This window comes from Sapajus apella, unplaced genomic scaffold (assembly GCF_009761245.1).
Source record: "Sapajus apella isolate SASKATOON/1434 unplaced genomic scaffold, GSC_monkey_1.0 scaffold1, whole genome shotgun sequence".
Classification (NCBI taxonomy): Eukaryota; Metazoa; Chordata; class Mammalia; order Primates; family Cebidae; genus Sapajus; species Sapajus apella.
Genome location: NW_022436941.1, coordinates 49695792 through 49711832, shown reverse-complemented (window position 1 = coordinate 49711832; position 16041 = coordinate 49695792). Strand labels below are relative to the sequence as shown.

General features: G+C 37.3%; 1 protein-coding gene and 1 long non-coding RNA gene across 4 annotated transcripts; both read right to left on the bottom strand.

Moving 5' to 3' along the window:
- Positions 1-1552: 1552 nt before the first annotated feature.
- LOC116550356 lies at positions 1553-4532 on the bottom strand. The gene is made up of 2 exons (XR_004268357.1): positions 1698-4532; positions 1553-1665 (listed from the first exon to the last, which is right to left on the bottom strand). It is a non-coding gene; the product is annotated as an uncharacterized LOC116550356 (long non-coding RNA).
- A 41-nt stretch (positions 4533-4573) lies between these two features.
- Positions 4574-14994, bottom strand: LYSMD3 (LysM domain containing 3). Of its 3 annotated transcripts, XM_032276339.1 has the most exons (4): positions 14802-14994; positions 14069-14138; positions 11572-11837; positions 4574-5364 (listed from the first exon to the last, which is right to left on the bottom strand). In XM_032276339.1, exons 3-4 carry the CDS (start codon positions 11824-11826, stop codon positions 4699-4701), a joined length of 921 nt encoding a protein of 306 aa, XP_032132230.1. In that variant the 5' UTR covers positions 11827-11837; positions 14069-14138; positions 14802-14994; the 3' UTR covers positions 4574-4698. The 3 variants fall into 3 exon arrangements, with proteins under 3 accessions (XP_032132230.1, XP_032132224.1, XP_032132240.1); XM_032276333.1 differs by lacking the exon at positions 14069-14138 and having other exon boundaries at positions 14802-14993; XM_032276349.1 differs by lacking the exon at positions 14802-14994 and having other exon boundaries at positions 14069-14769.
- Positions 14995-16041: the final 1047 nt, after the last annotated feature.

Here is a 16041-nt window from a genome sequence, read left to right as displayed (position 1 = left end):
CCACTTGAACCAGGCAAATACACTGAAGGTCATTTCTTTTTTTAGCTTTGAATTTGTCATGACAATTTTAGTCTTGCAGATAGCAGGGTAGCCCCTTGGGTCACCAGCTATCCCCTTTAAGAGCCTTCCTTGTACAATGTTAAAGTTAATTGTGACAACAAGCAGGATTTGCAGGTTGCTTTACCAGCATGAATCTCATTTTCCTGGTTTAAAATCTGAGACTGTGAAATTATTCCATAGGAAAGTGAATTTTATTTTGCAGAGATAGCCTCTTAAATAAAAGTAGTTGTTGAAGTGTCTTTAAAATTGCTATCATGAGCAAAACTGTTTGGTTACTATAATGTTTATTTTTCTGTATTTGTTTACATATTCTTCCAAAATTGTGTTCCTTTGTTTTATAGTAAGATGTTTTATTTTGAACTTATTTAAATGTATATTTGGTAAAGAAAACTAATTTGTTAATACAGATCTTACCTAGCAACTGTCTATTGAGCAGGGATGCCTATTACAAATATTCTTGAATAAACTATCACCACAAACAACAAAACTCTGGGTAATGATTATTTAAAAAGGCTGTGAACTGGGCATGCTGGTCTGTGCCTATGGTCCCAGCTACTCAGGAGGCTGAGGTGGGAGGACTGCTTGAGCCCAGGAGTTTGAGGCTTCAGTGAGCCAAGGTGGTAATCGAGACACATACACACACACAAATTTGTGATAACAAACTTAAGAGATTTGGCAGGCAATATAATTTAGTGTGATCATTTGAACTTGGGCCGACTTATACTGGATACCAGAGAATGTTAAGACATTCAGATTCTTGTTAAATCCACTTCACTACCTTCACATGTCCAGTGTCAATGGCTTTGCTTTTACATGGTTAAAATCTCAAGCCCGTGTGGTGGCATGTGCCTGTAGTCCCAGCTACTCGGGAGGCTGAGCTGGGAGGATCAGTTGGCCCCAGGAGTTCAAGGCTGTAGTGAACCATCATGCCACTGCACTCCAGCCTGGGCAACAGACCCAGACCCTGTCTCAAAAACAAAATTAAAAACAAAACCTCTGTAGTAAAAATTTCCATTTTATTAAAAACATAATTTTAATGTCAAGATGCATTTTAAAATCGAAAACCATAGGGATTATACAAATTCCTCCATTAAATAAATAAAAGCTCCAAAGAACCTTCTCAATTTTTCTGCTAATAATCTTTTAAACAGTATTGTTGGAGTTTTTTGTTTCATAATAAATTAAAATTTATGTATAAATAGAGCAGGTTATAATCTGTAGATAATGACTGATCTACAACTTCATAGCAATTCCTGGACCACATGTTACCAGATCTTACCCTGAGGAAAATCCCCCAAAGAACATTCATTTAAAATGTTTTATCTATGTCTTACAAATAATCCAGGGTATTTTGCTTCACTGTAGCAAGTGGGAAATCTGAATTGGTAAACCTCTGTCAATCTGTTATATCTTACATAATATCCCTATATTAGATAGTTTGAAAGTGGAGGAGAAAACGTTTGCTTTATTCAATTAAATTCACTGGCTTCCATTCCAGATTGAGTAATAGAAACTTTATTACATGTTGCAGATCTTTCAAAATATGAAAAATAAGGGGCAAGAAACTTTAAAAACTGGTTTTATAGATGTACATGCTAACATGTTCTACAGTTACATTTGTATAAAATATATTATACAAAAGATTTATAGATTTTGCATACATAAAAATTAAAGCTTTCAGATATTTCCATGATCTAACAGTGCAATATGCACATACGTGGAAGAAAATACTGATTACCTGAGCAACATTTTTGTAACTCAAATTAAGAATGAATCCCATCAGTGCACCATTTAAATAAAGACTTTAAAAAACTCCACCTTTACCGTGTAACACTGACTGGATCCTTTACTCATATTTCCAAAACTAACTGTATCCTTCATATTTCCAACTAGGTAATTTTAGAAGTAGATACTTTAAAAAAGAACTAAGTAGTGGTTCATTTAAAGAACTCTTCAGGACACTGAAACAAGCAGGTAGAACCCAGAAAAAGAAAAGATGTAAATAAGTCCTTTGGAGAAAATAATTTAACATGAGTCTTCTAATTTTTAATGTGGCCAGCAGAGTCTGTAACCATTTTAACATATCTTTGAAAACATGAACTCCATAACTTTATTTTAACGCAGACTTCATAAAACGATCAGCTTTTTCTTTATTTGCCAACTCCCAAATTTTAGTGAACCAAATGCAATGATTCTGTTGTTACTTTTACACTGCATACAAGTGCATCTGTGCACGTAGGCACACACACAGACACACATGTAAAGCTGCAAATTCAAATAAGGGTGTCAACACAAAATCCACAATGTTAAACAATAACTGTGCTTGTCAATTAGTTATACAAGGTAATGTGCATTTGATACCAACTTACATTAGTACTTTTTAGAAACTAAAATTATTCCAAATGTATTCAATGCTTGGAAAATTATTTTCTTTTCAAAACCTTAGAACCATAATTCAATATGTAACCTTTATATAGAATTACATGTAATTCAAATTATATTCAATTAAGTAAAAAATATAATTTAAATATAGAAAAAACCTGTCTGATTGTGTTATAAGGATGTATATTTCCTTCGAAAAGGATACTCTGCAAGACAAATGATTTTTAATCAACAAGTACACAGCACACCTTATTCCTTTTTTAAAAATAAATTATGTATTTTGGAAATCAAACTCATAACAATTTCAAAGTACAACTAGCAAAAAAGGAATCAGACTATAATTTCATCAATTTGATGTAAACAAAGTTCTTCAAATGACACCTGGCCTGTTTACCCTAAAATAATCTGCATATTCTTCCTTAAAACCTCATTTTTCAGCAGGCTTAATAAATACAATGTAAACTGGCCAGTTAACACTGAGCATAAATTATATCACACTCTTCAAGATGCTGAAGGCACATTAAAACAATTTTTTAAATGATTAATTTACCAAAAGAATCAATTTGCAACTTCCCTATTAAATACTTTTTGGTAATTGTCTAAGGTCCTCTAATATCTGCAAGGGCTTTAATGTTTGACTCTTCTTTTCCTGAAAGTATATAAAACTCTATTTGCCATGAATATTTATTTATTCATGCTACTTTGTATCAAGATTGAAATTTGAAATATATAAAATGACTGATCAAAAGCTTGAAACATCAACAATTAGGAAATAATGCCCAGAAAATGAGGTGGTATTATATATCTTAAGTATATACTTTATTATATACAAAACAGGCAATCCAGACTCCACCAAATCTCCTTTCTATTGAAGAATCATTCTGGTTACATTTTTAAAACACATACTTTTAAAGATTAAATGATGGAATCAGTATGCAAATGCTTCTTACTTAGCCAGACTGTAGCTGACTCAACAGATCTTAAAAAGAGGCATATCATGCCCTTTCAAGCAATCTATACACCTTTGGCCTTTGTTTCCCAATTTGATGCTATATATATTGTTCAGGTAAAAAGTATAAATTGGATATTTTCTCTCTGAAAAACAGAGGTTAAGGGATTACTAAATAATTTGTTGGTCACTGCTAATACAAAATAACTTTACTCGTTTTTGCTTAATGAGCCATTTTCTTCAACAGACCTCAGAGGCAGTTTTGACCCAATTATTTGTGCTTCGATGGTCAAAGTGGAGACAAATTTGTATAGCCTATGTAACAAATCTTATTGGACCATCTGAAATAATGCTTAATTTTAATTCTATTTACTTAAAAAAACAGTAAGGCATTAAATGTAATTAAGGCATGTTACTATATGTAACAGCAATGATTTATCACAGTATGTAAGAAATTATTTCCTAAATAATGGCAATAGGTATATGTTTAATGTATTTTTCATCATCAAAACTATAAAAGTGCTTTCAGATATCAGAGGCAAATATAATCACTTTAAAAACAGATGCACAGAGGTGAGGTTAAAGGGTCTGTCCTGGAGAAAGCATTCTTAAGACAAAAATTACTGTTAGGTATTCGCCTAGTCCAGTGTTTTGCTGACTTCCCAACCATAACATGTTATTTTGGGGGTCTTTAAAATATTTCATTTCTTGGCCTCTGTTGTAGGAATTATAATTTACCTTCCCCTTTCTCTTTGTACATATGCTTTCACAGCACATGTGCTAAGTGTATTTTTTAAAAGTTTCAAAGTGGTGTGTTAGGTATGCTACCATGAATACTTTTAGAATCAAACATTCTTGCAACTGAATATTTTGGGGGTTCAAAGTAGTAAATTTTTTTCAATTGCAGTCACCTAATGCTATCATTCTGCATCATAAATTTAACATGAATAAGCTTTTAAAAAATTACTAAAAAAATAAAATTTAAGCATACATTTTAAGAAAAATGATACATCTTACAAGTTAAGAACTTCCTAAACACACGTTTAAATTCACTTGTGCTTGAAACATTGACACACCAGATTTATGGATCAACTGCTCTTAACATGAACAACTAGTTGCTCAAAAGTTTTCAAAGTATGAAAATTTTGTTAAAAACAAAATTAAGGGGTTAAAAACAAAACCCTTTTGTTAAAAACAAAAGCATCCTCAATCTCTCTAAATTCTGCCTTTGAAGCGATTATTGGATATAACTGATTCACCACATTCCAGATGCACGTGATCACTAACATTTGATTATGAGCTAATTGCTATGTTTCACGTTGAGCAGCAGGTGACTGAGAATCTTGACTATACAGTTTATGATCATCTTGTTGGCCAAAGTGTATTCCTTTAGTTGGAGCAATTCCATTTTCCATATCTCTCTGCTGTGATGGTGGTGTGATTTTTGAATGTAAATGTGAAGAATCCACTGTTGAATGATGACTAACATCCACTTTAGCTAAAATTTCATAATACAATAAATAAAACACTGGTGTTATTATACCTACTATCAACATTATCACTACAGCTGTCCACCACCCTATTCCCCAGTCTGCTCCATAATAGGGATCTTTACGTTGAGTGTTTTTGTTATCAGGTTCAAAACGTATCTGTTGTGCTGTTAAGGCCGATACTACCTCATTGAGGTTCTCTCTCTTATTGTCTGTACACTTTACTATTTGTTCTATGTCTCGGTCTACTTCTTTTAAAAAGCTACCAGCTGAGTCACTGTAAGAAAGAGAATCATTAGCTGGCAAAAGTTCCTGTTGTTCAGAAGAGTATTGAACAGATGAATGACGTGAAGTCTGTCTTCCTTTTGGAGGACAAAGTGTTTCAGTCAAGGAACTGAACTTTTTTACTGGAATTTTGATAGACCTAAGGGCAAAAAAGTCTTGATCACTGATGAGATTGTTAACTCTCTTGATATCTGCTACCTGTAAAAAAAAAAAGAAAGAAAAAAGGCAACATACAACTGAATTCTAAGTCAAAATAAAAGTAGCAATACTCATTCATCGCAGTTATTTTGGAAGTGAAAAAAGTTGAATTCAATTATTAGTAGTAGTACGTTACACTCGGAGAGATTTTAATTTTATTTGTATATGAGAATTCTACACCACTTTAGATCTACCACTCTTAGGAAATCACCAACTACTTTTTACTATCACCCATATATACTAGTAACACTAGTTGATGCAATTTAAGTAGATTCTAGAATCCTTTGCTGTTTCCCTTTGTGCATCATGCATAAACACCACAGTCCTTATGCTTGGAAACAATTTGTGAAGGAAGGATTATGAGCAGTTATGTTTATTTCAGTTTGAAAAATGGAATATAGACAAATGCTATCCAACTAAAACCACCATATTTTATCAAAATTAAGATGCCATAACTCTAAGATGCAGCATTATTTTATGTATCCCTAAGGAAAAAAAAAAAAGCTTCACCAAAAACTGAAGATGCCACCATTCCAATTTTAAAGATGCTAAAATGTATGGAAAAGCATATATACCTTAGAATTCAAAAAATTGGTAATTTATCCCCCTCACTTCTGAAGCCATTTTCCCCCAAAACTTCTCAGTGTAAATGCATTATTCAACTACTTTCAAGATTACTCATTTTTATAAGCTTTTTCTCTATGTATTATATATTCCTCCACCTGTTTATATATCCCATCCACTGTGAGATAATTTGTCTGTATGTCCTATTCCATTGTGTCGGGGGAAGAGGAGTGTTTGTCAAATTACCAATTGGTATGCCAGGCTCTCCCACCATCTATTAGTCCCATTCATTTCCATCAATGCTTTAATATAAGACCTAATCATGTATCACCTGATTGATGTCAGAGAGATAAAGTGGGTCTAGTATGAAGCTTAGATTTCTGGTTTGGTCAGCTTGATGGATGATGGCATTCACTGAACAAATGGAATACTATGGAGGGTAAGAAGAGGATAAATGCAGATTTTAGACATGCTGACTTTGAGGTGCTTAAGATATACAAGTGGAAGATGTTCAGGACAGAGTTGTAGATATATGTCTGAAACTCAAGAATGATCTCTGCTACAGATACGGATTTGTGGACTATCAGCAAAAATGTAATTGAAGTCGGCCGGGCATGGTGGCTCATGTCTGTAATCCCAGCACTTTGGGAGTCTGAGGCAAGTAGATAACCTGAGGTCAGAAATTCGAGACCAGTCTGGCCAACATGGTGAAACCCTGTCTCTACTAAAAATACAAAAATTAGCCAAACATGGTGGTGCATGTCTAGAGTCTCAGCTACTTGGGAAGGCAGGAGAATCACTGGAACCCAGGAGGCAGAGGTGGCAGTAAGCCAAGACTGTGCCACTGCTCTCCAGCCTGGGCAATGGAGGAAGACTCTGTCTCAAAAAAAAAAAAAAAAAAAAAAGGTAATTGAAGTCAAAGAGTAAACAGAGTCACCAGAACAAGGCTGGGAGAAAAAAGCAATAGGAAGATCCCTAAGGAACACCAACATTTGATGGGTATGCCGAGTAACAGAAATCCACAAAGGAGATTAAGAATGGCCAGAAAGGGAATATACAATAGTGGTTAAAAGCATGGATAACGGAGTTTGAAGCATGACTGTGATACTTTCTAGCTGTATCACCTGGGGCAAGCTGTTTAACCTCTTTGCCATTTAGGTTCCATACCTGCAATATGGCAGTAGTAATACTACTTACATTTAGTGTTGAAGTGAGCATTAATGATTTAAATTTTGTAGGACACTCAGAACAGTGATATACAGTATGTTATATAAAAGTTAGCTATTATTAAATGTTAATGGTAGGAAAACCAGAAACCTGAAAAGTCAAGATGGTCAAGCAAAGAGGATTCTTTAGGAGGGAGTAGTGAACAGAATCAACTGTAGATTCGTGATCAACTATGATGAAGACAAAAAGAAGTCAAGCTGGAAAAATTCTCTTTGAGTGTATGTGTAGAAGGATTAGAAGGAAAGGGCTGAACAATAACTAAAGATGAAAGAGTAAATCAAAAGGGTGTTTTATCATCTTACTACCTTCACGCTGTTTTGTCTTATAGTAAATGAAGATTCACTGAAAACCCCAAAGTTTGACCCCATTGTCTTTAAATGCTCTTTTGCTTGGTATTGTGTACTCTTAATATTTTTTTGAATTAGTGTTTTCAAGGTTTAGAATCTACCTAAATTATCTCTGTGAATATCCCTATAATGATTTCTATGCTATGCTAACTTCCTTTGTTGCATTCAAGATTCCAACCTTGGACTTTTTATTCTCATCAGTTGTATCACTGACATATTTTTAATAATTCTTAAGATTATTTCTAAGTGGAATATACCACTAATTACTTATGGTATTTTTTAAATGATAAATCCTTTTATAATTTTTATCTGTTGCTTATGCTACCATCGAAAAGGAGCATTGCTTATCTTAACTGATTCTGTTTATCACCTTTCCCAATATAGTGGCTGATATGGTTTGGCTCCCCCTACTCAAATCTTATTTCATCTTGTAAACTCCAATGCTGCAGATGGGGCTTAGGCAGGTGATTGGATCATGGGGATGGATTTCCCCCTTGATATTGTCCTGAGTTCTTGTGAGATCTGGTTGTTTAAAAGTGTGTGGAACCTCCTCCCTCACTTGCTGTTCTTCCTGCTCCAGCCATGTGAAAATGCCTGCTCTTGCTTTGCCTTCCACCATGAGTAAAAATTGAGGCCTCCCCAGAAGCAGATGCTGCCTGCTTTCTGTATAACCTGCAGAACTACGAGCCAGTTAAATCTCTTTTCTTATAAACTACCCAGTCTCAAGTATTTTATAGCAATGCAAGCACAGACTAATACAGTGACCAATGCCATCTCTCCTCTAATGTTAAGCTAAGCCCCTTTCATCATTCTCATTTTACATAAGCAATCAGCTGATATATCCTGTGATTTTTCCCAATACATTTTTAAACAATTCTTTTCTATCCTTATCACAAAAATTTTAGTCTGAGTCCCAATCATTTTTATTATTCCAGTAATCTCTTTATTGGATTCCCTTCAATTCATCAGCAGGCCCCTCCGCTATTCTGTATCACTCCTATTAAATCCTTAAGTTGTGTTCTCTTACTGTATAGATCAAACTTTTCCATTCTGTATCACTCCTGTTAAAACTTTACAATTGTGTTCTCTTACTGTATGGATCAAACTTTTCCTCAGGGTCTCAAAGCACTTCATCCCAAACAGTCTGTGCCACTCATTTTTGAAATACCTATGAAAATTCCCTTTGTTGTTTACCATATTTCCTCCTTGAAATCTTGACACCACTGAAACATTTCCTTTGCACCTCACTGGAAAAATGACCTTTTTATTTTTGAGATGGGAGTCTCACTCTGTGGCCCAAGCTGGAGTGCAGTAGTGTGATCTCGGCTCACTGTAACCTCCGCCTCCCAGGTTCAAGCAATTCTCCTGCCTCAGACTCCCGAGTAGCTGGGATTATGGGAATGTGCCAGCGCGCCTAGCTAATTTTTTTTGTATTTTTAGTAGAGATGGGGTTTCACAATGTTGGCCAGGTTGATCTCAAACTCCAGAGTACAGGTGATTCACCTGCCTCAGCGTCCCAAAGTGCTGGGATTACAGGTGTAAGCCAGTGGACCCAGCCAGAAATATGACTTATTTTTAATTATTCAGATGGTATGTCAAATTTCCCTAAAAGAATTTTTAGGTTCATTAAAAGAAAGCTAATGTCTTTCTCTTATAAAACTACTGAATCACACTCTTCTCTTGGATCTGCACCTTGATGTTTTTAGCCTTGTCTTTGATTTCAAAGTTTATTCCACTATCTACCTTCTATGACATATTCTGTAATTTATTTCTCAATGGTCTTATTTCTCTACAAAACATTAACTCACATGTTTATTTGCATTTAGAAATAAACTTAGGTATTTTCTGATTTAATAACGACAGGAATTGGTGTTGCCATACATGAGCAAGGTAGGAGGAAAAAACTACCCAGCTCTTAAATCACATCAAAAAATTCATTTTAATAAAATGTTATTAAATTTTAAAATCAAAATTTGTAATAGTTTTGATGAATTGTGAATTGTAATAAAAATATGAATTATTGCAGTAGTTGCAAATGTAGAAAAAACACAACCTCATGACCATAATTTTTTTAGAATGCAATATAAATTTATATATATACATATTTATATAATATAAACTTATAGACATGTGTGGTCCTATTGCAGAGAAGTATTATAGGTAGTCAATAAAAGGTTTTTCAATTATAAAAATAGTTTATATCACGAAAAATTTGGGAGGAAGATGAAAATATTAATGAGAAAAAGGAATGATATAAAATCTCATGCTATTATAAAAGAGCTCTCATACATACACACACTTTACACTTTTTTGTTAAATACAGATTTCAGGTAGCAAATCCAAGTGGTATTTAGAATTCTGTGGATGCATTTAAAGAGCACTCTAAAAGTCTTATTTTTAAATGTCAATACTGACAACATTCTGAAAATTATACCCTTTGTAACTATTTTAAGTCATGAGGAAGAATTTAAGAAGTTTGCTTAAAAATGTGCAAGGAGGTACAGGTACAAAGTACATATATTTCAAAATTCTGTTGGGAGTATGAGAACAAAAAGTTCAAAAACAAATGTTCTAGCCATTTTCCATATCAATGAGTTTGAGGTCTTAGAAGGATATAAAAATATCCTGCTGGCCAGGCGCAGTGGCTGACACCTGTAATCCCAGCACTTTGGGAAGCTGAGGTGGGTCGATCACGAGGTCAGAAGTTCGAGACCAGCCTAACCAAAAACCATGAAACCTCATCTCTACTAAAAATACAAAAACTAGCTGGGCCTGGTGGCACACGCCTATAATCCCAGCTACTCAGGAGACTGAAGCAGGAGAATCGCTTGAACCCGGGAGGCAAATGTTGCAGTGAACCAAGAGCACGCCACTGCACTCCAGCGTGGACGACAGAGTGAGACTTCATCTCAAAAAAACAAAACAAAATACACACACACACACACACACACAGACACACACTGCTAAGGCCTCAAGATGGACATAATGACACAGATAGAAAATGGGTCCAAATAAAGTACAGTATCTATTAAAATTAAAAATACACCTTTCGGCCAGGCATGGTGCCTCACGCCTGTAATCCCAGCGCTTTGGGAGGTCAAGGCGGGCAGATCACAAGGTCAGGAATTCAAGACCAGACTGCCCAACGTGGTGAAACCCCATCTCTACTAAAAAATAAGAAAAATTAGCTGGGCATGGTGGCTCGTGCCTGTAATCCCAGCTACTTGGGAGGCTGAGGCAGGAGAATTGCTTGAACCCGGACCTGGGTGGCGGAGGGTGAAGTGAGCCAAGACTGCGTCACTGCACTCCAGCCTGGGCTACAGAGTGAGACTCTATCTCCAAAAAAAGGAAAAAAAAAAACAAAACACCTTTCTTCTTATCTAGCAATCCCACTTTTGGGATTTATCCCACAGAAATAAAAATACCACCATTTAAAGATATAGTTGTGATGATATTCGCCACACAAGGTAAAACACCAAGAAAATCCTGAGTATCAATTAATAGGGCAATGACTTAAAAATATTGGAACATCAATAATATGGACATTATATAACTATTTAAGATAATGAGTTAGCTTGATAAGGCTTTGAGGGATGGTCATAAGGGTGTCCATGATACACTAAATAATGAAAAATGCAAGTTGCAGAATAATATGCATAATAAAACCACTTTTAAAAACAGATGACTAACTCCCGAAGTATGTACATATAAATAAATACTTATGAGCACAAAATAAGGTACAGGAAAACGCTAAAGTAATTATTTCAAGAAATTGGGGCACAGAAAAGCTTTTCCCAACATATTTCCACATTTTCTTACCATTTGAATAAGATGTTAAAATAGTTAAGTGTTTTTCAACACTGAAATTCGTGGATTTGGAAATACACAGAAATTGAAGTATTCGCTTAAAATTTTAAAAAGTAAACATCTACAAATGTGACACAGATTTCTATGCAAAGAAGAATAAGAGCAAAAAATGGAGAAAGGAATAAATAAGGTAAAAAATGACATGGAATTTATTTCAATATGGGTAAACAAATAATTTAATCTGGATTGCATTAAAACTTACCGTACAACAGTACTGAAGAGCTATTGCATTTAATGTATCTCCTTCTTGTATATCTTTTGTTAATACGATAATGTCATCAAGTCTATCTCTTGATGTACTTCTTCGGACTTTCTCTTTTCCTCTGGATCGAAGCTCATACACTTCAGCATCCTCCTCCAACATATCACTGTCTGAACAATTTCCGAATGCATGTACTTGACCACTCGACTGAACTCCTGGAAGAGGAAAACTACGATTCTGATGCCTCCCTGCCATAATGTTAAAATCTGGAGGGGGAAAAAGAAAAAGAGAAAATTTTGGAATGTAGCTGATCTAACTAACTGATTTGCATGCATCGTACATTCAGGACACAATCTTTTGTTTTTGTTTTAACGGTTTTAGTTATTTAAACGTTTAGGTTCAAGGTTTTTATTTTTTGAGATGGAGTCTCACTCTGTCACCCAGGCTGGAGGGCAGTGGTGCAATCTCAGCTCACTGCAACCTCTGGCTCCCAGGTTCAAGTGATTCTCCTGCTTCAGTCTACCGAGTAGCTGGGATTACAGGTGCCCAACACCACGCCTGGCTAATTTTTATATTTTTAGTAGATACAGGATTTTACCATGTTGGCTAGGCTGGTCTTGAGCTCTTAACGTCAGGTGATCCACCTGCCTTGGCCTCCCAAACTGCTGGGATTACAGGGGTGAAATGAAGCCACAAATGGAAAATTCCACACCTGACATTTTAGATTTCAGATTAGGAATGCTAAACCTGTACAGGTATTCTGGTAATGTGCTTAGGTACCCTGAACACATTATTTTTTTCACCGTATTAATGGTATGTCAAAGTTTTTTTTGTTGTTGTTTTTTTTACTGTTAAGTACTTACATGTAAGTGTAAGAAAATGATTGCTTATTAGTAGCATATAAATTCAGAGTTAGGAATGCTGTTGATGCATTTTTTTACTGTTAAGTACTTACGCGTAAGTGTAACAAAATGATTGCCTATTAGTAGCATATAAATTCAGAGTTAGGAATGCTGGTGATGCCAAACCACCACAGATTTTCCACAAGTGTGGCTGAAATAGTGACACTTTGCCTGCTATGGTTCCAGGTACAAAAACTTTTGTGCACAAATTATATAAAATTACCTTCCAGCTATGTGTATAAGGTGAATATGAAACACAGATTTCGTGTTCAGACGGGTCCCATCCCCAATATATCTCATTATGTATATGCAAACATTCCAAAATCCAAAGAAATCTGAAACACTTCGGGTCTCAAGCATTTCAGGTAAGGAAAGCTCAACCTGTACTCTCTATGTAGGCACGTATTTACCATAAAATGTTTTGAAACTATTTAATATAGTTGAATCCAACCCTTAAAAACCAGTTTCTAATGGCAATATTGTAATGCTTTAAAAACTCGAGTTCCTATTAAGATAACACAGATAACTAATAGCTATATGTTAAGTAGATTATTTCAACTGTTCCCTGAAGTGCTACATTACTTATTACCAAGAACTAGGATTCCTAACTTGACAGCTATGAAACTAAAGAAAATGATCACATTTTATATCTCAAAGGCAGTTTTGAAGTCATGATCACATTGTTTCCTCCATGGATAATGGTTTTATTTCCACTCATTTTTTTTTCTTTTTTCTTTTTTTTTGAGATGGCAGTCTCGCTCGTCACCCAGGCTGGTGTGCAATGGCGCGACCTTGGGTCACTGCAACCTCTGCCTCATGCATTCAAGTGATTCTCCTGCCTCAGCCTCCAGAGTAGCTGTGATTGCAGGCACCCACCCCCATGCTCAGCTAATTTTTTTATTTTTAGTAGAGATGGGGTTTCACCATGTTGGCCAGACTAGTCTGGAACTCCTGACCTGATGATCTGCCCACGTCAGCCTCCCAAAGTGCTGGGATAACAGGCGTGAGCCACCACGCCGAGCTCCTCGTCTTTTTTTTAATATTGTGTCTTTAATCTAGGGAATGTCTGTGAATCCTGTGGATTCCAGGCAAATTTTATACATGGGTATATTTTTCCGGGGAGAATATTACTTCATATTCTCAAAAGGCATCCATAATCAAAAAATTTAAGACTCAATATACAGCAATTTACATGTGGCTATACCGACCTACTTATGTTGTCCCTTCAGACACTTTCTCCCTAATAATTTGTTCTTACAACTTCAAAAATTGGCTTAGTACAGCTAACTGAAAATCACTAAGCAATGCCCCAAAGCTATTTTAGATATTTATTTATATCAACCTCTCTCCACGATATATTTCTAAATAATAATTTAAAGGTCAGAATTTCACCTGTCTCACTATCCCTCCACTCCCCTTTATAATGAAACGGGGGCAGCTGACTATCGTATTACAAAACTGGGTATTCTGAATGATCAAGAACTGGCGGTGTCTCTAACCGAAGTGAACAAACTGACCCAGGCAATCACTCTACTCAACTACTCAGAGATTAGAAAGTACATAATATTTAAGTCATCTGTCTCAATCCTATTCACTTGTCTTAATTCTCTTAGTGCAGGAAAAAGGCAGAACTCCCTCTTCAGAAACCTGGAACAAGCTTGCATGCTAGATTACAAGAGGCCACAAAACAGTGTTAAAGCATTCATCAGCTCACTCTGTAACTGAAAATGGTTTCCCAAACATCTTTGTACTGTAGAAAGGCTACTTTCGCCTTGACCTTCTTTAAGCAGGGAGCAATAAGAGGGTCACAGGGCACAAACTAGAGCTGCACCGGGACACAATCAAAGGCACCTTATCCGCTGCCAGGGCCTATTTCGTTTTTTAAAACTTAACTTCCTCCCCTCTATATTCCACACGTCAAGTTTTTCTTTCCCTGCTATCAGCGAGGATTACGTCTCAGATTCTTCTGTCACAGCATGACACTTGAACGATATGAAAAGATGTCGTCAGCTAATGATTCATGCGAACATAAAGTTGTGGGAGAAATGCAGTGTTTGGGTGGGAAATGAGCTGCCCCGATTATCCAGCAGGTAGGCATCCTTCCTCTGAGCCTCAGTGTCCCCGACAGTGTGACAAGGGGACCTGGAGGGGCTGGTCTGGAAGTTCTTCCCTGCCTTGGGGGTGTCCTCCACGCGGGCCGAGCGCCGCCCCGCTGCCCCCACCACACCTGTGGCCGAGGGCTCCGCGCCTTCTCCAGTGAGAACGCAGCTGGGGCCCAACCCCGCCCGCCAGGACCAGGCCACCCTCACCTCCTGCCACCATCTTTACCTGTCCTGTTAGCAGGGGGCACGTAGCGAGGAGACTGCTATCAGTTCAGCCGCCGCCGCCGCTGTCCAGAGCAAGTTCATAGCCTAGCATCGGCTTTTGGCTGACCCGATCCGCCTCCGCCTCTGCCTCTGCCGCCAACGTCTCCGCCTTCCGAGCCGTACGCCGCCGCCACGTCCGCAAACCTGCGGTGCGTCATCGCGTCAAGTGGGCGGAGGTGGGAAGGGGCGGGGGAGGAGGCGTAGGGCAAGCCGAGGACAGGGGAGTCCAACCGCAGGTCCACGCCTCGCACGCAAGCGCAGGGACTCCGCCAGGGCCTGGGGGCGGGTTCAATTCCCAGCCCCGCCCTTGACTCCTTTCTTTCTCCTCGGTCACCTCACTCCTCGCGGAAAAGAGCTGCTGGACAAGTCAGCGGAATGAGCCCGCGATCCCCGTCGACCTGCTGGCTACGCCTTTGTCCATGGTGCTGGCAGAGACTGTTGGGGGCGCACTGAGGCCGAGGCGTGGCTGAGGATGTTTAGGGGAGCTGTCCTGTATAGTTTTCTTGCTCTGCATCTCGAATTTTCTTTAGGGTGGGGAAGGACACCTCAAAAGCACTGTTGACATCACGATTTCAGAAAATTGCAGCATGCTTATTACCCTTTTCATACTGAAGACTCTAGACTGCTGCAGAAGAGGCAAAATACTGGAGAGAAACCCTTGGGGGACCGGGAACCAGGGGAGGGGGTGTTGCTTGAACCTTTGTGTTTATAGGTGAGGAAAGTGAGCCACCTAGAGTCAGTCCCCGGGAAATGCTTTCCCTGGCTCAAGGAGTCAAGGGCGTCAATAAATTGTAATCTAACTTCTTTTGGTTTGAAAATTAACTGAGTCATTTGTAGTCACCTTTGGGCTCTATGAGATATCAATTTGTTAAATAACAAACTCATTACTTCATACAAGATTTTTTATCACAAATTTACTAAATGTGTACAATAATGTGTTTGAATTAATGTATTATTTTGAATGGCAAAACTCGCAATTACTTTTGCACCAACCTAATGAATGAAAAGCGTTTTAATGAGTCTGATGTCTCTCAGTGTTGACATGAGAGACGTTGCACTTTGACGACTATGCTGTTACGACAATATCCATTTTAGGCACAAATAGCTGGGGTGCAGGGGCAGAGCAGTGCTTTTCAGAATGTCTGAATATTTATATATGATAAAGCCTTTGAAGCTTGGTTTTAAATTGTTTTTCAAAGGGT